Source organism: Myxocyprinus asiaticus, chromosome 13, assembly GCF_019703515.2.
Source record: "Myxocyprinus asiaticus isolate MX2 ecotype Aquarium Trade chromosome 13, UBuf_Myxa_2, whole genome shotgun sequence".
NCBI lineage: Eukaryota > Metazoa > Chordata > Actinopteri > Cypriniformes > Catostomidae > Myxocyprinus > Myxocyprinus asiaticus.
Window position 1 is genome coordinate 9,221,664 of NC_059356.1, and position 21,604 is coordinate 9,243,267.

General features: G+C 39.7%; 1 protein-coding gene across 1 annotated transcript in view; it reads right to left on the minus strand.

The window, feature by feature from the left end:
- Nucleotides 1-12,857: 12,857 nt before the first annotated feature.
- Nucleotides 12,858-21,604, minus strand: part of LOC127450792 (voltage-dependent calcium channel gamma-4 subunit-like) — a 42,629-nt gene continuing 33,882 nt past the window's right edge. The window contains exon 4 of the mRNA XM_051715153.1: nt 12,858-13,378. Within this exon, the coding sequence (XP_051571113.1) occupies nt 12,858-13,378 (521 nt within the window). The remainder of the gene's footprint in view (nt 13,379-21,604) is intronic.

Here is a 21,604-nt window from a genome sequence, read left to right on the forward strand (position 1 = left end):
TGTATTTGCTTCTACCAAGCTTAGCGTTATGGGTAGGGTAAAATTTGGGGTCAGGGGGAAGGGTCAGGGTTAGGTTTAGGATTGTTTGCGAGACTCCAAATAAACAGTGTATGAATAATCCAATGGGAATATTGAGAGCCTTTTCACATGAAAAAGGGTTACTATCTAGTCACCCTGAATGTAAGTAGAGAGCAACAACATGTATGTTCACAGTAAGTGCATTGTATCAAATGCTAACTATAAGTACACAGAGGTTAAAAACACCTAATATAAAGTGGGACCTATCATTTAAGGGTTAGGGTTAGGGGTTAGAGAAATTGGTTAACTCTAACCAATTTTGACAAGCTAGAGGGCACATGTCTGTGTAGATGTTGGCTAATGTCTTAAAATATAAGAGGAACAAATCAGTACTCTGGACATATAATACATTTGACATGACTTGAATATATTTTTTCATCTCAGATTATTTGATTTTGATGACTTAAGGTATTCATTTATCCTGTGCCTTGCTTTTCCAAGGCAGTTTAATTATTTCCCATTCTGCTGTTGCTCGCTTCATCCAAGAGGCTCATGGGAAATATCCTTTTATTAGTAGTTGATCTACTTTCCCCCTGTCAGAGTGAGAGGGGCTACACCTGGAGATCAAAATAAATAGTTTCAGTTAAAGACTAACACTACAATCTGTCTTTGTTACCTCCTATAGTAATTTTTTATAATTGAATCTTACTGTTATCTTCATATACATGAAGAGTTTTTAGTGGTGTTTGCTTAGGCAAACATCATTATTGCTTTTACTAAGCTCATTCTTAGGGTCAAGGATCTGAGCAAACCTGAACTAACCCTCATTGTTAAACTTAGGTGTGTAACTTGTGATATTTGTGCTACGGATTTGAATGATACATCATATCACGTGGATTGTGGAAAAGTGTGCTATTACTATTCTAAGGGATCAGAGTTTTTTCATGGCTGATGATAAAACAGGTGTGAAAAAAATCCCAGGAGGGACCCAAGCCATATCTAGGTACCTAAATATCATAGTTACTTTTTTGACCTGGGCCAGTAAGCAAACACCGACAACCACCTAGCAATTCCCCAGCAACCACACAGAATACCCACAGAGAAATGCACTAAAACCTAAACAAAACACCTTAGCAACCACATAGCAGTGCACTGGTGACCTCCCACAACATCCTAGCATTGTGGTGGGGACCATTCACATTTCTTCAGAAAATGTAAACATCTAGTTTACTACTGTTTCATTTAATCTTGCATAAGGTAAAGTATTTTTCTGGAATTTAAATATCTCCGCTTATGTTTCACAGTTGTTTGAAATTACATTTTAAAGATGTTTTCTCTCAGGGTTAGAGGCCACATTGGTGATGTTTCTTTGTTATCATTTTAATGTAAATGTTCTCTGTTGTATTCAATTAATTAAACTAAAGCCAAATTGAATTTCAGTGATGAACACAAGTAACCATCTATAAAGCCACTGACAAAAAACTACTGTGGTTGTACAGTGGTACATTGATGGTATCAGATAGTAATACCATGGTCAGGGACTAAAAACGAAATGCTTTTCATTTCAGTTCGATCTGAGCAGAAAAGGTATTTTTCCCTTCCGGTTCCAGCATTCTGCAACTGCCTTTCCAAACGGTAAAAGGTTAAAACGGAATAAAAGAATAGTTAATTACGTTCTTTTTAAAATGACAGTACTCTGTTTTAAGGGTGGGTGGTATAATAGTTGCAGTGTTGCCAGATCTCGTGAGAGAAACAAGCTCAAAATAAGCATCTTGCCTCACCTAAAATAAGTGAAATTAAATTTTTTCCCAAATGGGGGAATTATCAGCATTGAAATCATAACAAGAATGGTATACAGTAGCCTATATACTCCTGTAGCTCAACTGGTAAAGCCTGGCACCAGCAACAATATAATAAAATCATTTTTTTCCCCTCTTTTTTTTAGTTTTCGTTCCTTAAAGGAATAGTTCACCCAAAAATGAAAATTTGCTGATAATTTACTCACCCTCAGGCCATCCAAGATGTATCTGAGTTTCTTTCTTCATCAAAACAGAATTTAAGACTTTTAGGATTTCATTTCAGGCCTCCTCCTCTAAACAATGCAAGTGAATGTACTCAAGATCTTGGATGGCCGGAGGGTGAGTAAATTATCAGCAAATTTTCATTTTTGGGTGAACTATTCCTTTAAACGGTTTTGTATTTGTCCCTGACTATGGTATTTTGATATATGACCATAATACTGAATGACTGATGGTAATTACATAGTACTCCAAGGTACTTTCAGCCACCCAATGAACATGGCACATGCCCAAAAAACATGATATTACGAGTGTTGTTTTGCTAGATGTGAAATATTTTTCCCATAGACTTGGATCAGTGTAGCTGAACTTTCTAGAATGTTTACCCATCATGATTGGTAGTGTCTTCACACAGCTGCTCATTCATTAAATCATTTTCTGTGCCACTCACTGTAGATGTAGAGAGAATGTAAATAGCCGTAATGCCCCTCACATTTGAATCACCCTCATGTGTTAAATGTAACGTATCCCAGCTATCTAAGTCTGAGGTTTTTTATAAAACACTGTGGCCCACTTTTCAGGTCACTGGCCCATTTTCTTTAGAGACAAGTCTTTTGCAGCCTTCCATTTTTACACAAAACACGTGTCAAAAGATGGCACACTCTAAAAATGGAGCGCCTATGACTGAAAAAGAGCTGCTATCCTGAGGTGAGACATTACTGTTCAGGAACTACATCTTGAAACTAATGTGTATGTTGAGTAAATAATGGTGCACAAATTCATTGAGGTGGAGGGCTCACTTGAATTTATTTTGTTTGGCTCTGTAAGGTAGATAGGATTTGACAGGGATTGGGCCGAGGTTGCACGCCACTGCAGTTCCAAACACACCACTCACGCTTCAGTCTTTCAGGAATTCATAAATGTGAAGCACTACTTTAACAGGGAGCGTTTAATGTAATGAGGCGACTATTTTTAACCCAGCTTTTAGTCAGCATTATTGTTCTCATGAGAGATGAAATTTGGTCTCTTTATTGTTATTTTTATTTTTTTATGTGAAGGTCACAACCAAGCATTCATGGGAGCCAGCAAAGCCAATGCATGGCTGTTTTCTGATTTTAATGAGATATTTTACAACAAAGATAACTCAAAATAACCCAAAGCTCCATATCAATGCTGATCTCTTATAAATAGAATCGTATCATTCGCAACAAATACAATTAAAACCAATCTTTTCATGTATGTTAAATTTGTAAATAATATTTTATTTTAGATGGATTTGGAAATTAAAGAGCCAGGAGCCATTTTGCAGGATGGATGAGGAACAAGGAAATAAAAAAAATCACATATATCAATGTTTTTAATCACAATACACTGAACATAAAGAATAACTTCCCAAGAAACCTACAAAAAAACGTCTGCATTAAAAATATGAATAAACTTCAGCCACTTTCCTCACATCCAACGTCCACGTTCCATTCATAAGTGATCATTCCCTTGCCCTATTCCCTTCGAAGACAATTGCTCTCCACTGTGAGAGCTTTGTTAATAGATGGGCTAAAAGTAACCAAACTTTAATTTTGATTTCATGGGATTTTTAAAGGGATAGTTCACCCAAAAATGAAAATTCTCTCATCATTTACTCATACCAGGTGTTTATGACTTTCTTTCTTCTGCTGAACACATTTGAAGAAAATAGAAAAATATTTCAGCTCAGCAGGTCCTTAAAATGCAAGTGGATGGCGATCAGACCTTTGAAGCTCCAAAAATCACAGACAGTCAGCACAGACTTCATCCATATGACTCCAGTGGTTAAATTAATGTCTTTTTTTTTTAAAGTGACATGATCACTTTTGGTGCGAAAAAAGATCAATATTTAAGTACTTTTAAACTCTAAATCATCACTTCTAGTCAGCGATGTGCGCACGCGATGTAATCAGTAGCGGTTCTAGCTTGTATGGCGCCTTGGGCGAAACCCGCTTCAACACGCCCCCAAAGTTGTTGACCAGGGGGCAACTGCCCATGTCACCCATGCCTAAATCATGCACTGGGCGTAATCGCATTGGCACGTGAGACACGCGAGAACTGACGCACGTGCTACACACATGGGAGAGCAGTGTTGTTTACAACTGAGGAGGAGGAACGTTGTACAGAAGCTTCGTTGGTTTTGATTTAGATCTGTATTTTTATCTGTTTCTTTACTCACAATGGTGCATTTGTGTGCTTATCCTGGATATCTCAACTGAGAGGAGAACGTGAGATTATATCTGTAACATGCCAACATGAATACGTCTCAAGAGAGACTGTGTGAACTCAGAACTCTCATGAATCTTACCGGAAGCGATGATCTATAGTTAAAAAAGTACTTAAATATTGATCTTTTTTCGCACCAAAAGCGATCGTATCGCTTTAGAAGATCATTTTAATTTTAATTTATTTTAGGGGGCCTGGGTAGCTCAGCGAGTATTGACGCTGACTACCACCCCTGGAGTCGTGAGTTCAAATCCAGGGTGTGCTGAGGATGCCGGTTGCCAGGGAGGGTAGAGTCACATGGGGTAACCTCCTCATGATCGCTATAATGTGGTTCTTACTCTCGGTAGGGCACATGGTGTGTTGTGCGTGGATGCCGCGGAGAATAGCGTGAAGACTCCACATGAGCTATATCTCCGCGGTAAAGCGCACCACAAGCTACGTGATAAGATGTGCGGATTGACGGTCTCAGATGCGGAGGCAACTGAGATTTGTCCTCCCCCACCCAGATTGAGGCGAGCCACTACGCCACCACAAGGACTTAAGAGCACATTGGAAATTGGGCATTCCAAATTGGGGAGAATTTTTTTTTTAAAATGCTGGAGTCATATGGATTATGTTTATGCTGACTGTCTGTAATTTTTGGAGCTTTAAAAGTCGGATCACCATCCACTTGCATTTTAAAGACCTGCTGAGCTGAGATATTTTTCAGTTTTTCTTCAAATATGTTCTGCAGAAGAATAAAAGTCATACACAGTTGTTTGAAATGAGGGTGATAATCCCTTTTAAGGCTTAGTGTGTGATTTCTGCACCACCAGTGGCACAAAACAGAATTGCAAAAATAATGATTGTTTTCAAACAGTTTAAAAAATAAAAAAGAGCACTTCGCCCATATTCCATTGATAGTACAAACAGATAGTCCTGCCCCAAACTAATGGCATTGGTTAAGCCATTGTTCATATGTTGGGTTGGTTGAAATGCTCAAAAGACAGAACAATGTTTTGGTATTTATAGTTGCTTATCACGTTAAGTTGGAGTAGGAGAAAGTATTGTAATATCAAAAAATATTTTCTTATCACCTTTAAGGGATGACTTTGTTTAGGAGTAAAAAATGATATCAGGAGTAATTAATATATTTAATAATAATAATAATAATAATGTATAATAAACAATTTTGTAAATTATATTGTTAACACTAGCTATTGTTGGAACAATTAACAACACAACCTTGATTCGCCTAAATAAAAGAAGCGGCACATAAAGGTAAATCCACCTTTTTTTTTTTTTTTTAGTTCAGCTTTTTAATTCAGACCAATACAAACCTGATTCTGGATCAGCAGTCAGCTATTGTTCAGTTTTATTACACAAACACTGATGTTTGTGGGTTACAAACAACAGCTTAACTGCCAGATGAGAAACATCTCACCCAGTCTGTCACAATCAACATCAACACAGCAGCATCCTAACCTTTGTCTGACACCATCTACACTGCAGGAAACAGTGCTAGTCTTATAAATTCAGCTAAAACTGTGTTCTAACCAAACATGATGCAATTAGATTCCAGCAACAAGCTCTTTGTCTGTCCACAGTAAAAGTGAAACTGCTGTGGATGCAGCAGAACTACAGCCAAGCAGTATGTATTTCATGTTTAATGTACAGTTTTGAAGAGTAGGGATTTGTACCAATGAGAATTCACAATGGGCGGGGCTACCCAGTGTGACACTATAGGAGTAGAATCAATCAAATGTACTGTTGCTCATTTTAGTTGCTTGTCGCTGCTGTCTACAACAGAAACTTTAAATTGCTTTGTGTGTGGTTAGGCTCTTTCATGCATCAAATGCGACCTGAAAAAGCAAGACGAATAGGCCCTTTCACACCACAAATTAAACAAATATTTGTCATTGGCAAATTCGTGGTACAATAAGTGGCACGACGCACCTTCTAACTCTTTTACAACCTGGCTCAGTCCAAGACACTTCAAGTTTAATTCTAATTTTGGCTTCAAAAATACAAATCTGTTCTAAAACTCAACATCAAAAATGTAAAAAACAACAACAATAACAAAGCCTTGAGGTGCACTGAGCATGATGCAAAAATCAATCTCATCTTGTCTCCGGCGTTTCATTTGCCTCCTTTGAATTCAAAATAAATGGTTCATAATTTGATTCTTTTAAATGAGTTAGTGTCCAACTGGAAAGACAATTCTGATTGGTTTCAAATTATATGCAAAGCCTGTGGAGGAGGTGAATAGACTGTATGCATTTCCTAATGACAGGCAATATTATTCAAGCTAAATTAGATTACCCATGCCCGCAGGGCCATCTCCATAAAGGTCACTGAAAATAGAACTGCTGCATACCAAGTCGGTTTGTACCATTCCCCATCAGCTGAAATCTGTGCCACACACTGGATGGGCAGTAATGTGGCAGAAAGGAGCTGACCAGGCCATTCAGGTGGACTAATGACTTAATACAGAGTAAACTGGCTTTTAATGAGGGCCATTAGACAGGATGCAAGTCATGGGCAAGGTCACAGACAGGCTTGCTAAAGTTCATACTACTGTATTTTAGAGAATGAGGATTTCATGTTGAAAAAGAATAATTTTCCTTTACATAAATAGGCAAACTTAAAGGAATAGTTCACCCAAAAATGAAAATATGCTGATAATTTACTCACCCTCAGGCCATCCAAGATGTATCTGAGTTTCTTTCTTCATCAAAACAGAATTTAAGACTTTTAGGATTTCATTTCAGGCCTCCTCTTGTAAACAATGCAAGTGAATGTCCTCCATTTTTGACGGTCCAAAATGCATATTTAGTGTGCATCAAAATAATCCACACGACTCCAGTCGACAAATAAAGTTCTTCTGAACCCAAACGATTGATTATTTTTAGAAACAAAACAATACTTTTTATCTACAAATGTTCGCTTCCGTACATCTCTGTGATGCGTGCTCATGAGAGGGATGAGGTAAAATGTTCACTGCACACCCTCCAATATTTGAGAGAATGTAGGGGTGTACTGATATCTAGGTTCAGCGCGATAAGCCAGAGCTTCAATCGCTCATGATCATGTATAAGCAACCGATGAAAAGTTCATATTTTTCCCGGCGTGTATTTTCTTTGGGGTTTCTGAAGGTTGAAGCATCAAGAAACTTTTGTACAGCGCTCCTCTTGTAAACAATGATGTGCTTCCTGACTCCTCCACGTGACGTGTGACCTTACCGACGAGCTTACGTCATCCTTCTCATGAGCGCACGTTACAGAGATGTACGGAAGCGAACATTTGTATTTAAAAAGTATATAATATTGTTTTGTTTCTAAAAATAATCAATCGTTTGCATTCAGAAGAACTTTATTTGTCGACTGGAGTCGTGTGGATTATTTTGATGCACACTAAATATGCATTTTGGACCGTCAAAAAATGGAGGACATTTACTTGCATTGTTTACAAGAGGAGGCCTGAAATGAAATCCTAAAAGTCTTAAATTCTGTTTGATGAAGAAAGAAACTCAAAATCAGCAAATTTTCATATTTATTCCTTTAAATATGAGTGTAGAGATGTTCCCACATGGTTGTGATTTGAGACCAAAGGCAGATTCAGATTATAAAAAAGATCCACACCCATTCAAATGTTTTATTTATATAATGTTTGCTCATGTCTTGCATAGTGCGTCACGTGAAAATGTGCATTTTCCCGAGAGCCTTGCCTCAGTGTTTCCCCCCCGCTATTCAACAGCGACAACTGTCTACAACACTAGGTAACGTTATCTTAGAGATGGAATCCAGCAAACGTCCGGTTCCCAGCACAACACGACTCCTACACAAACTCTGAGTAAGCCAAAAAACATTTATCTACTGAATCTAGTCTGGCTAAGTGGGAACATGATCGTGGTCAAGCGAAAACTAGAGTGAACATCGGCAGGGCATTTGATTCCTGGAGGGAACTTCGTTCGGTTTTGGGATCAAAACTGACCCTGAATTGCCGTTCTTCTTATTGGACAGGTAAGCTTACATAACGGCAAAGCATGTGAAATATAGTGCCATAAGTATTGATCTGTGTAATTTTAGCTAACTTGATCTTGCCTGCACAGTAACTGTCATAAACAATGTTAATCTGTAATTATTCAGCAAGGTAAACTACAATAACACATGAAATGAATGCTAGACAATGTTCAAGATAATGCAAAAAGACCCATTCTTTAGTGTAACGTAACTTGGTTATACAGAAAATATATACAATCTATTATTATAAAACAATAGCACATCGATATATCAAAATGACAGTTGTGATGGAATCACATCAATACTGAATTGTGTCAACATATTTATAATGTACAGTCTATTTTATAAACAGCTACTGTCATCATCCACCAAATTAAGCTAACAGCTATTGATAAAGCTGGTTAGCTAGCTAACGCCGACATAGGCTATCGTATAAATGCAGTCAATGTATCATGCAAAGAAAGTGATTACTTCAAACTACAGTCTCACATAGTCAGACCTATATCCACACTTTGTTTTAGCCCTGTTCCAGCACTGGAGAGTCAAATATAATATACAGTCTCAAAGTTTGTAGTAAAACAATCATAACTGTGTAATTTTAATTATGCTACCTCATCTGTCAGCATGATGCCAGTGGATCACTTTCGGTCTCTTTGTACATTACATTATTGGTCGATGCTCACGTCCCTATGGAGTGTGTGCACAAGCGCGAGCACAAGCAACAGGTAGCTGGCTGCAGTTCACTTAACAGCCACAGGTGTCATTAATAACAAGGGTTTCTGAATCTTACATACTGCACCTTTAAACCAGCAAAGACTAACAAACATCTTATGCTAGTTTAAGCTGTTTTTTTTTTTTTTCAGCACGTTAAGTAAAAACACAACAGTTACAAAACAAAACACATACGTATGAGCGACACACCAAACCCCAAATTACTTTATTATTATTACTTTTTATGTGAGCAGCAATATTGTTACATTGTTAGTGATACAGAGAAATACTGAGAACAACATTAGCAAATCAAGAAATCCGGAAGGGAAAAACACCTTCTTTGAACAGAGAGAACATTACAGTTATTTATAGTGAACGATGCTTGGCAGTGAGGAATTGGAGTCATCCTGTTACTAATACTGTTAAAAGCAATGGGTTAGAGAAAAACATGCAGACATTTACATCTACCCACCATACACCATCCAGCAGCCATGGCTCAAAAGCTCATGTCAAAATGGTTTAGCTAAGAAAAGGTAGCTGTAAATGCTTCAATTTAATCAAACACCTACAAGATATATACATCTATTTGCGACCTCTCCTTTTGTGAGGAAACACCTTCAGCAACATTGACCACTCATACATAATGGAGCCTTCTTGGATTGCAGTTGGAAAAGTGATAGGCTGCATCCGCATTCCCATACTTTCACAGTATCTACTGCATTTGATGAAGAACTTACTTTTTGGCCGTTAAAATAATACGTTCTGTAGGTATGCAGGTGTGTAGCATTAGTATAGATAAATTCCTGGACATACTTGATATGGGACTGTGGGCTTTGTCCTATGGCCTGAATGTATGATGTACTAACAACAAATGCAAAAATTATTTACTCTGGTTTTGTTAAACACGTACAGTTTAACCAGGAAGAACAATTTATTTTATATATATTGCATTTACTCTTGAAAAGAGCTACCCAACTCACAGTTCTCTGAAGTTTTATTTTTGTAATAAGATGTTTCTGAATCTGCCAAATTACTGACAAGTGCCATACCACATCAGACATTTTTGCATCAATTCAAATGTGTTTGCCTTTTCCTATGATGTCCGAAACACGAGTTCTGGAAACATCTAAGTAATCGCATTCACGTAAACAATGGTGATCGCGATTCGGAGGTTGCATTTTCACTCATAAATGAAATTTTTACTCATCTGACGTTTAGGTTTAGTGTTGGAGTTTGGGTTAGGGTGTAGGATTAATAAAATATGCATTTCTGTGGACTGTATTGCATAATTTACCAAAAAAATACAAATAAAATAAACAGCTTTTGCTGTTACTCTGTTGACATTTCACTCGGAAACTGGAGCTCACATGTGCCCATATGTAAAACAACAATTCCAGCTGTGGGTAGTGGTTCAAATTTCAGTATGCACAGACAGAGATCCTCAGCAGATTTTTTTTGACCTACTGTCAGTGAATTCACAGTGCAATCAGTCTGGTTTGGACATCCTACTCATTTGACATACTGCATTTTCATACTATATAGTAAGGAACTACGCATATTAGAATACAGGGATAGACTCTTCCCAAATAACCTGTCACGGGAACATGGGATGGGAGAGCAAAAGAATCAGTAACAAATTAGAGGTGAGGTTGTATTGCCAACTTAAAGAGAATTCCAGGCATAAGGCTCTAGTGAGGCTAAGACACTTTGTCTTCTAAATGGCTGGATAGGCCATGATGTCTTTCATACTGCTCTGCCCTAGATATTTATCTGCAGTTTCTGAAATGCTTCTCAGGGCTGACAGGCTCAAAAACTGTCTTTCATTTCTCAGCCCTTCTTTTATCAGTGGACTCACACAATGCCAGATCCCCAATGGTGCACCATTCTGACACACCACAGCATTCACTCAAATTCATGAGAAGGAGTAGCTACATTTGACCCACATTCAAGCAAATACCAAGCATTTAAGTAGAGGTTAAACCCCTCGGTGGAGAAGAAGGCTTAGGAACATTACTCTTTGACTGATTCACGATAGAAAGCAACAACACTGTCTGGTTAATTACTGACAGTTGACTGACTATCAATGGCAGTTAGAATTCAATGTGATGTAAAAAAAAACTTGAGGCTTGTGGAGTACTGCTATATTTCTCTGCTGAAAAGACCACTGTTAGTTGGTGACCATCATGTTGCTTTTAGGCTCTGGTCCTAAACAAGTTGTGCTGGTGTTGGTGTCTGTTACAGGCTTCTAAATAGCTTTAAGTTAACATGAAATCGAAATTGACCCTATTTACTTTCTTAATACAAGGTCGTATTTTGTTCGATTCACTAGTACATGTTATTACAAAGCAAAATGTTTATCGTCATAACCTTTCATCAAAATTTAATAATTTACTCCACCTCTGCAATGACTTTAATGTTCGACTGATGACACCAAGGCTACTTAAGTTTTAACCAATGGGGATTGGCAGTGTTTCAGGAGGGGAGTAGTCCTCCACAATTGACTGCAAACTCAGATTCAAGTCTGGTTCCATTCTGGTATGGAATTGACACTTCATGATCCAATCAATTGCCAGATGGATAAAATCATAGAATAGTGTTTCACTTGGAAATATGTCACATAAAGGAAGGAAAAATGAGAGGCAAAAAGCACTTTTCCACCATCAGGCTGAATGGTTCTGAGCACAGTGAGTAGTGATTCCTGTAGCATTTCCACTTAAGTATGGTTTGTTACAGTTTGGTTACAAACCATTCCCGGCCCAGATTTCTTAACACGGTTAGCTTACAGTTATCAAGACAGAAAACCATTGTGATGAAATACCTGTAGTGACATAGCGACTCATGATTGGTCACTTACCCAGTCAGTCCAATCCTGATTTTGTTGTACTGCAGTGGAAAAAGAAACCATAACTGTACCAAAAATCCTGGATTGGTACGGAACGACATTGTTCCGCAATGAGAAGCATTTGGCCAGATGGTGGAAAAGTGCTTAATGATTTCTCGATGACATAATGACTTTAACCAGCATCACTTGGTCAACTACTTCTCCAGAAAGACCATGCTGGCCCACCAACTAGACCAGCACCAAACCCGCACTAACCAGCAATAGCATGAATCTGGCCTAAGCTGGTCTTTTCAGCAGGGTGTTGATAAGCAACTTATAGTCTTACTTCCCCTAATCTAAAATGTACCCATGATTCTTTTGCAATTCAACTGATATTTCTAGTTTTACAACAATACAAACAGAGGAATACAGTTTTGCACATCATTGAACTGTGTTTCAAAGTTGCTCTAGAGTAAGTCTGTGCAGTTGACACTGCCAAGCTGATAGGCACACTGAATAGGACTAGACAATGGTAGTTACAAACATCTGACACAAGCAAAGCATTCAGTATTCAACTCTGGTTTATACAGAACACACATTGAATTAGCACCATCTCATGTTCTGAGAGTCATTTTCATAGTGGTATACATTAAGAGTATGGCAATGTACTAACAAACAACAAAAGATATTTATCGGCAAAAGAACTGGCTGTTTTTTTTTTTTAAATGGTTGACACTTTAAGCCCTTCACTGTCTTGCCCTTCAATTAGAGTTGAGTCTTTAAGAGAATTTCCATGTATTTGTGAGAAGCAACAGAAAAAACAAAACAAATTAGCGTTCATAATCGTTGTTGAATTTTGAGACCAAATCCCATCCTTCTTAACACAGTGCTTCTCCCTCACCAACGAGAAACATCATTGGTTAGCTGGCTTCAACAATGAGTTTCGCATCCACTGGCATCTGCCACAGGCAACTGATCCCCACTGGCTATCCATTAAATATGGCCTTATCTTTATTTCTTTTGTTCCATTTTGTATCCTCATACAGGTGTTGTCCTCCTGTTGATACTATCATTAAAGTCTTTGGGAAAGCAGTTGTGCACTTGGAGGAATCCAGAATTGTGGTCAGGGCTGTAAGAGCTGTCTGTCCCTGACTTGAGGGGGTCTCTTGTCAATGTGTACATGTTGATCTCTCCTAAAGGCACTGAGCTCATTATCTTCATGCCCACAGGTGATGCCTCACGGGATGCTTCTGTGGAGCGAGAGCTGGAGCGTGAGTGCCGTCGACGGTAACGGAAACTGGGCATGTGGGAATAAGGTGAAGATGAAGAGGTAGACTTGATGAACTCACGGCGTGCTTTGAAGCGTACTTCTTTGTTCTTCTCAATGTAGATACTGATGGCCAGAACAGCTACCGCCTCAGCCACGATGAATGAAAGCGCTCCGAAATAGAAGGACCAGCCGTAGTTATACTGGTTCTTCTTGTCTTCGTCTCGCTTGTCGCTGGGGTCACCGGCATTGCTGGAGATGTAGACAATTATGCCGATGATGTTGCTCAGACCTGCAGGATACAAAACAGAGCCAAGAGAGTTTAAGAGAAACAGCCTGCATGCCTTGCTAGTTTATGGTAAGCATGGTAACATGAGCACAGACTAGCATCCTGCTGTTAACCTAGGAAACAGTTCTGAATCTAAAAAATATCTTGGTGTTTAATAAAATTAAGTTTAAGCAGCACAGAAAAAATATTACCACGGGCTAAGCCTAAGTAGGTTTCATAAATTTAAGAACATACAGATATGAGGTGTGTATTATTGTGGATATACCACACTGATTTGGAATTGAGATACAATAACAGACCAGTTTTATACAAGTTTTACACAAACATTGTACATAGTCTTTTACTGTTTTTGTTAATGAGCAGTTCAGTCTATTCAGTCTCTGCTTTAAACAATATCAGGTGCTGAAACTATAATGAATTATATTCTCTGTTCCAAAACCAAGTTAGGCAACATAGGTGCACTTCCAGAATGTAGATAGTATTATGCTGTCTTCTAAGAAACCGTTCTATGGCCAGTTACAGTATATCCAATGCTATTTTTCACAGAAAAGGCAATCCGAGTATACACTGTGTGCACAAAGCAAGAGAAATGTTGATTATGAATATACTTAGAATTTATTTAATACCGAAAAGTATCAATTATTAAAACTAAAATATTTTTTAAAATATTTTACCTAAAATTAAGTGTGCTATGTTTTCTTATGCTTATTCTACCTTAACTGTCAGTGGAGTAAAATTTTAATTTTAAAGGGATAATGCAACATCCGAATCGCGCTCACCATTTTTTGGTGAAAGGAATTCTTTCCTATTTTCCACATGGAACCAGAACCTGTCTCTGAGCACCAGAGGAAATGTAAACACATTTGAATAGAGGGGTCGATGTCAGCGTACTGAACTTGGTAGTAACGTCAACTTGCCATGTGATCATGTTGTGCAAATGCCTCTTGCAAAAGTCTCTTGTGTGCTTAACGTGAGGAGCGCTATTTGTGTGATGCTATTTCTGTTGAGTCGCTGCCTATGTAGATAATTCCAAATCAGTCACTTATGAGATTCCATCTCAGTTAGGATGCATGCTAGGATTTGGAACAGAATCTAAGTTTATACCAGGAATGCACTTTCAGTACAGTCGACTAACTTCAGTTCCCTATCTTTCACTCACCCGACGTTGTGTTGATGTAGTGACACTAGGGGTCACTCTTGGGAGCCCGAGACACCTCTGGTCTTTGATAAAAGGCCAATGAAAATTGGCGAGTGGTATTTGCATACCACTCCCCTGGACATACGGGTATAAAAGGAGCTGGTATGGGGGTTCACTTGATGCCATGCGAGAGGCAGACATGTGAGACACGAGCTCTGCGAACTCTGCTAGTTTTTAATTATTTTCATGTTGTGATCCGATGAGATTTGATACACCCAGATACATACTTGCTCTTTGAGGTAAACATGGCAAAGAAGTCAAAATCCTCAGACTCTGGAGACATTAAAAGACACTTACGTGTTCAAGCTGTGGCCTCTAGCGGCCCTGCGAGCCGGGGACTCGATTTGGATGGCGCGTCGGGAGATGAAATTCAGCGTCAGTTGTCCAACATGTCGGTGATGTTGACGAAGATTCTTGCTGACTTGGAGAATCTCGCTGTAATACGTCGATCGTTTACGGCGATTGAAACAAAATTCTCTGAGTTGTTTACAAGAGTGACAGAAACTAATCGATTATCTTGAGTCATCGGAAAGGGAATTATCTGCTAATCCGCCCGCGTCCAAAACAGATTTGGAATTAATTTCAGAAAAACTGGAATATTTTGAAAATATGAGCCGAAGGAATGACATACGAATTGTTGGAATTCCTGAGCATGAAGAGGGCAGAGATATGGTGAAATTCCTGGACAAGCTTCTCCCGAGTCTGCCTGACATAACAGGCCACAAGCTGGAAATCGAGCGAGCTCACAGAGTCCCGGCTCGAAGATCTGGTGAGGGAGATAGGCCTCGATCCATTCTGGCCAAATTTCTGAAATCATCCGATAAAGATCTCGTGTTGCGTCAGGCGAGGAGTAAAGGGAAGCTTTCTTGGAAGAACCATAATATTTTCTTGTTCCCGGACTTTGCGAATTCGACAAGAGAGAGAAACGCGATCGGTTCAAGGAATGTAAGAAACTCTTACACCAACAGAAGATCACCTTTGCATTGATGTTCCCAGCAAAACTGAGAATAGAAACGAAGAATGGTCGCAAAGTATTTACTTGTCCAATTTATAAATACATTGGAGTAAGCCATTTGATGTTTCTTATATTAGTGGACTGACTCGTGGTTCAGGGACTCTATTATCTGAGGAAGCTGGGTGCCATTTTTGTTTCTTTTTGCGCTGGCTCCGCCTAGTGGCTGGAGTTTGTTTTATGGCATGACTCCAAGAAACTTTTGCATTGACGGAAGATTTATTTTTCACACTGAAGTTCCCAGCCAGATCGAGAATGGACACTTTGGATGACTGCAAAATATCTACATGCTCACATAAAGGACGTCTTTTATAAAGTTGACAGGCTGAGTAAGTTATGCTGTTTTTTTTTTTTTTAGTTTGGCTTTTGATCATCTGAGGAACCAGGATGCCGGTTTTGTTTTTCGTGCTGGCTCTGCCTAGCGGCTGGAGCTTGTTTTGTGGAATTACACTACTTCGGGACAGTTGTGGTTAAATCTGTTTGTTCTTTGTGCTTATGCCTCCTAGTAGAATGATTACCTCATCTGCTGCACTCATAACAGCCGGCACACTGAACAATTGTTTGTCTGTCCGAGGAAACTGAACGGTTTTATATCAGCTGGAGTTTATTTTGTGGAGGAAAACACCTTCGAGACAGTTCTGTGAATGAATCTACATGTTTTTTCTGTTATTCTGCCTGTTGGCTGGGGTCTGTTTTACATAGTATTTTCTGTTATGTAATTTTGCCTCACAAAATTTGCACAGAAGTACCGGACTTGAATAATCCGTTGGCAAAGTTGTCGCGGGAGTTCTCGCATGCATACATGGACTCTTTGAGTTTAAAGGGATTGATGCCGGTTGCCGCTGTCATGCGCGGGGTTAATGCGCACGTTTTTCTTTTTTCTGTTTGTTTTGTTCGGGGGGAAGTTCGGGGTTTGATTGTTGCATTAATGGGGAATGTGGTCTGTGTAATCTTGTTTTTGACACACTCATTTTTTTTATTTTATTATTATATCAATATGTCAAATTTTAATATGAATAAGTTCTCTCTCTCCACATGGAATGTAAATGGGTTGGGGCACCCTATAAAAAGAAGGAAGGTTATTTCTTTTCTTAAACGTAAGAAATATGATATAGTGTTTCTTCAAGAAACACATCTTTCCCCGCAGGAAGCTGAAAAATTTGGTAAGATATGGGGTGGACATGCTTTCTTTAGTGCTGGCTCAAGTAAGAGCAGGGGAGTTATTATATTGATAAACATCTACAATTCAAATGTCTCAAACAGACTAAAGATAAATTAGGAAGAGTCATTGTTGTTTTAGGAGAAATTCAGGGGCAAAGTTTGATTTTGGCTAATATTTACGCACCTAACATTGATGATCAGGGCTTTTTTATAGATCTTGATGGGATGTTGCAATCTGCTGGCATCTCTCATGACATAATATTGGGAGGAGACTTTAATCTTTTGATGGACTCAGTCCTTGATCATAGTGAAGCAAAAGTGTGTAAACCCCCTAGAGCAACACTGAAGCTTCACAAGATCTGTAAAAATCTTGGTCTTGTAGATATCTGGCGACTTTTGAACCCATCTGGTAGGTATTATACATTTATTTCATCAGTTCATAAGATTTACTCTAGAATAGATTTTTTTTTTTATATCTAAGTCCCTCTTTTCATCTGTTGTTGATTGCTCAATTGGAAATATCTTAGTCTCAGATCATGCCCTGGTGAACTTAGAGATGTTGCCACATACAGAGAAAAAGAAATCATATAGTTGGCGCTTTAATGTATCCCTTTTGAAAAATCCTGATTTCCAACAAATGTTAAAGACTGAAATCAGTGTTTATATGGAGACCAACTGGTCCTCAGTATCCTCTGTGGGCGTGGCTTGGGAGGCACTTAAGGCAGTTCTTAGGGGTCGGATCATACAGTATGCCTCATACATCAAAAAATCCAAAGCACAAGAACTCATAGAGTTGGAAGGGAATTTTAAAAGTGCCGAGGCAGAGCTGAAGCGCCGAATGCCGTCTGATGGTCTCAGAGAATTGACCCAACTGAAATACAGATATAATACTATTTTGTCGCGGAAAGTGGAGTTTTGGTTGTTCAGGGCAAGACAGTTATACTTTGAGTCAGGGGACAAAGCAGGGAAGCTTTTGGCTAGATATATAAAGCAGAGAGAGCTTTTTCTACCATTCCCTCAGTGTAATCTGCTGGTGTTGAAATATTTAACTCAGCCATTGATATTAATAATGCCTTTAAAGAATTCTATCTTGATCTCTATAGTTCCATGTCTTCGTCTACTGATGAAGATATTAGAAACTTTGTGGAACCATTAAAACTCCCTAAACTGACGAATGAGCAAAAAAACTCTCTTGATTCTGAGATAAACCTGGAGGAACTTGACAAGGTAATTAAGTCCTTACCTACAGGCAAGGCTCCGGGGCCAGATTGTTTTGCCGCTAAATTTTTTAGATCTTATGCTACAGAACTGGCTCCACTTTTGTTAGAAGTTTATATTGAATCATTAAAGAATGGAAAGCTTCCGCCAACCATGACACAAGCCCGGATCAGTCTGATTCTTAAAAAGGACAAAGATCCAAGCGAGTGTAAAAGTTACTGTCCAATTTCCCTGATCCAGCTAGATTTAAAACTTTTGGCTAAAATTTCGATTAAGTAAAGTTATGATATCTCTTATACATATAGATCAGGTGGGGGTTATTCAGGGTCGTAGCTCTTCTGATAATATTAGGTGTTTCATCAATATCATGTGGTCAGTGGCAAATGATCAGACTCCGGTCGCTGCCATCTCACTTGACGCCGAAAAGACGTTTGATATGGTAGAATGGGATTATCTTTTTAAGATTTTGGAAATATATGGGTTCGGGAGTACATTTATTGGTTGGATCAAGTTACTTTATAGACACCCTGTAGCAGCGGTATAAACAAATGGATTAATTTCAGATTATTTTACTCTGGATAGGGCACCCGTCAGGGTTGCCCTCTTTCCCCATTATTGTTCTGTCTTGCCCTGGAACCATTAGCAGCCACGATAAGAAAGGAGGATGATTTTCCAGGGGTGACAGCAGGAGGAGTGGCACATAAGCTTTTGCTTTATGCAGATGATATTTTATTATTCGTCTCTGACCCTACTAAATCTATGCCTTGCCTCCACAGAATTATTCATTCCTTTTCCAAATTCTCAGGATACAATGTCAACTGGTCTAAATATGAAGCTCTGGCTTTGACAGCATACTGTCCAGTAACGGCCTTCCAGCCAGGCGCCTTCCAGTGGCCCAAACAGGGCATTAAGTATTTGGGCATTTTATTCCCAACAAATTTGTCCAATTTAGCCAGAGTTAATTTTGACCCTTTAATAAAATGGTTTTCGAGCAATGTAGACAGGTGGGCTTCATTACATTTACCGATGATTGGGAAGGTTAATGTTATTAAAATGAACTGTATTCAAAAATTTAACTACTTGCTACAGTGTCTCCCAGTAGATGTTCCCCTCTCTTATTTCAAGCAATTTGATAGCATAGGGAAGTCTTTCATTTGGAGTGGTAAGCGCCCCAGACTACATTTCAATAAATTACATAGGCTGATTGACAAAGGCGGGCTAGGCCTACCCAAGATTTTGTTTTATTATTATGCATTCGGTCTCAGACACTTGGCTCATTGGTCACTTCCACCTGAAAGAGCCCCTCCCTGGTTCTGCATTGAACAAGAACTTCTTGCCCCTATTTTGCCATTGCAAAGCCTTTCCATCAAACTAAATAGAGAAGTTAAATCACACCCCGTTATTTCACATTTGCACTCAGTATGGACAAAAGTGTCCAGAGTGTTTAATTCAGATATTTATCTAAATGTTGCCTCGAGCCTATGGCTAAACCCCAAACTATGCATTAATAAGTCCCCTTTTTGTTGGTCAGAGTGGATCGCGAGGGGGGTTAATTCACTCGGTGATCTTTACGAGAGTGGTGTAATGAGATCCTTTGAAACTCTGGTTCAATATTTTGGAATCCCCAGATCTCAGTTTTTTAGGTATCTACAGTTACGCCATTTGCTCTGTACTATTTTTGGGAATAGCATACACCCCCCCTAAAGCAGCAGATACTCTAGGAGAGGTGATTTCTGCTTTTGGAAAAGGCCATGAGGCATCAGTGAATTACTCCTTATTAATTCAGAGTCTGGGGGACGGAGTCTCAACCACTCTCAAGAGATTATGGGAGAAAGATTTAAACCTGGAATTGGAGGAGAGAGAATGGGCTAGGATTTTAAAAAACATAAGGGATTACATATGGGATTCTTTTATTGAGAAATGGGGTAGATATTTGATGTTTTTGTGGGGCTCTCGCAGTGGGTCTGTGGAGAGAGAGGTATAGTTTAGAGTCGTATGTTTATTATTGGTGTATGTATGTATGTGTGTGTGTGTGTGTGTGTGTGTATATATATATATATATATATATATATATATATATGTGTGTGTGTGTGTGTGTGTGTGTGTGTGTGTGTGTATGTAAATGTGTACGTATGTATGTATGTGTGTATGTATATGTATATGTGTGTATATATATATATATATATATATATATATATATATATATATATATATATATATATATATTTATTATTTTATTCTCTGTATATGTGTGTACTTATGTAAGACCACTGGGATGTTTGTTTGGGGTTGGGTGGGGTTCTTGATTGGGGAGGGGAAGTAGTGGGAGTTAATGTTGAATCATTGTATATATGTTTTGTTTTTCTTTGTTTTGAAAAATTAATAAAAATGTTAATCACAAAAAGGAGCTGGTATGCATCCACTCATTCAGATTTTCTCTTCGGAGCCGAACGGTCGACGTTTACTTTACTGTTCATTCACCTCTGCTGGATCTGACGGCGCATTTCAGCGGCACTGGTGCACTGCAGAGAATGCCTCTGGGCGCTTCGGCAGAAATAAGAGAGTATATTTCTCTAAAAGAACGGCACACAAGGAACGTCTTTTTAAAGACGCGTCTTTTTAAAGATGCCTTTCCGTTTGTGTGTTATTCCTGGTTGCGGTCATTATCTCTCAACTTCTGATGGTCACGATCACTGTCTTTCATATCTGGGCGTGACCCACGCAGAGACAGCGTTCGTGGATGGATCATGTACTCATTGCGAGAACATGACCATGGCAACGTTGCGGTCGCGGCTTACTTTCGTACTGGGGTACGGTCGCCCAGTCACATGCTGACGTGGAAATGACGGACATGCTTTCCCGGGCAGCCGCGAGCGTCGGGCTAGAGTGGAACACTCCGCTCTCCCCTGAACCCTCGCAGCTCAATGATTGGTTCCTGGACCCTCGGCGCCGCTCACAGCCATGCCCCGCTCCAGTTCCTTTCTTCCCGGAAGTGCACGAGGAGCTGACAAGGTCGTGGGAGGCACCTTTTACTGCCCGGTCCCGATCTTTCAGTTCCTCGCCCTCACTTCCCTCGATGGTGGGGTGACCAGGGGCTATTTGGCAATTCCCCCGGTGGATAAGGCGCTCGCGGTGCACCTATGCCCGCAGAGCGCTGCCACCTGGTGCGGGCGCCCAAAGCTCCTGTCCAAGGCCTGTAGGTTTACGTCGTCCCTGATGGCCAAAGCCCGCTGGACAAGCCGCCTCCGCCCTGCATGCCATGGCTCTCCTGCAAGTCCACCAAGCCAAGGCACTAAAGGAACTGCACGAGGGTAGATCCGCCTCAGGATTGATTCAGGAGCTGCGCTCGGCGACCAACCTCACTCTCCGGGTGACGAAGGTCACGGCATGGTCTCTCAGGCGGGCGATGTCCACCTTGGTGGTCCAGGAGCGCCACCTTTAGCTCAACCTGGTCGAGATGGGAGAGGCCGACAAGGCACGGTTCCTTGCTGCCCCCATTTCCCAGGTTGGCCTATTTGGCAACACCGTCGAGGACTTTGCCCAGAAGTTCTCGACGGTGAAGCAGCAGACAGAGGCTATCCAGCACATCCTGCCCCGGCACAGCTCAAGATCCCGCGCCCCACCTGCTCGTCGCCAAGGG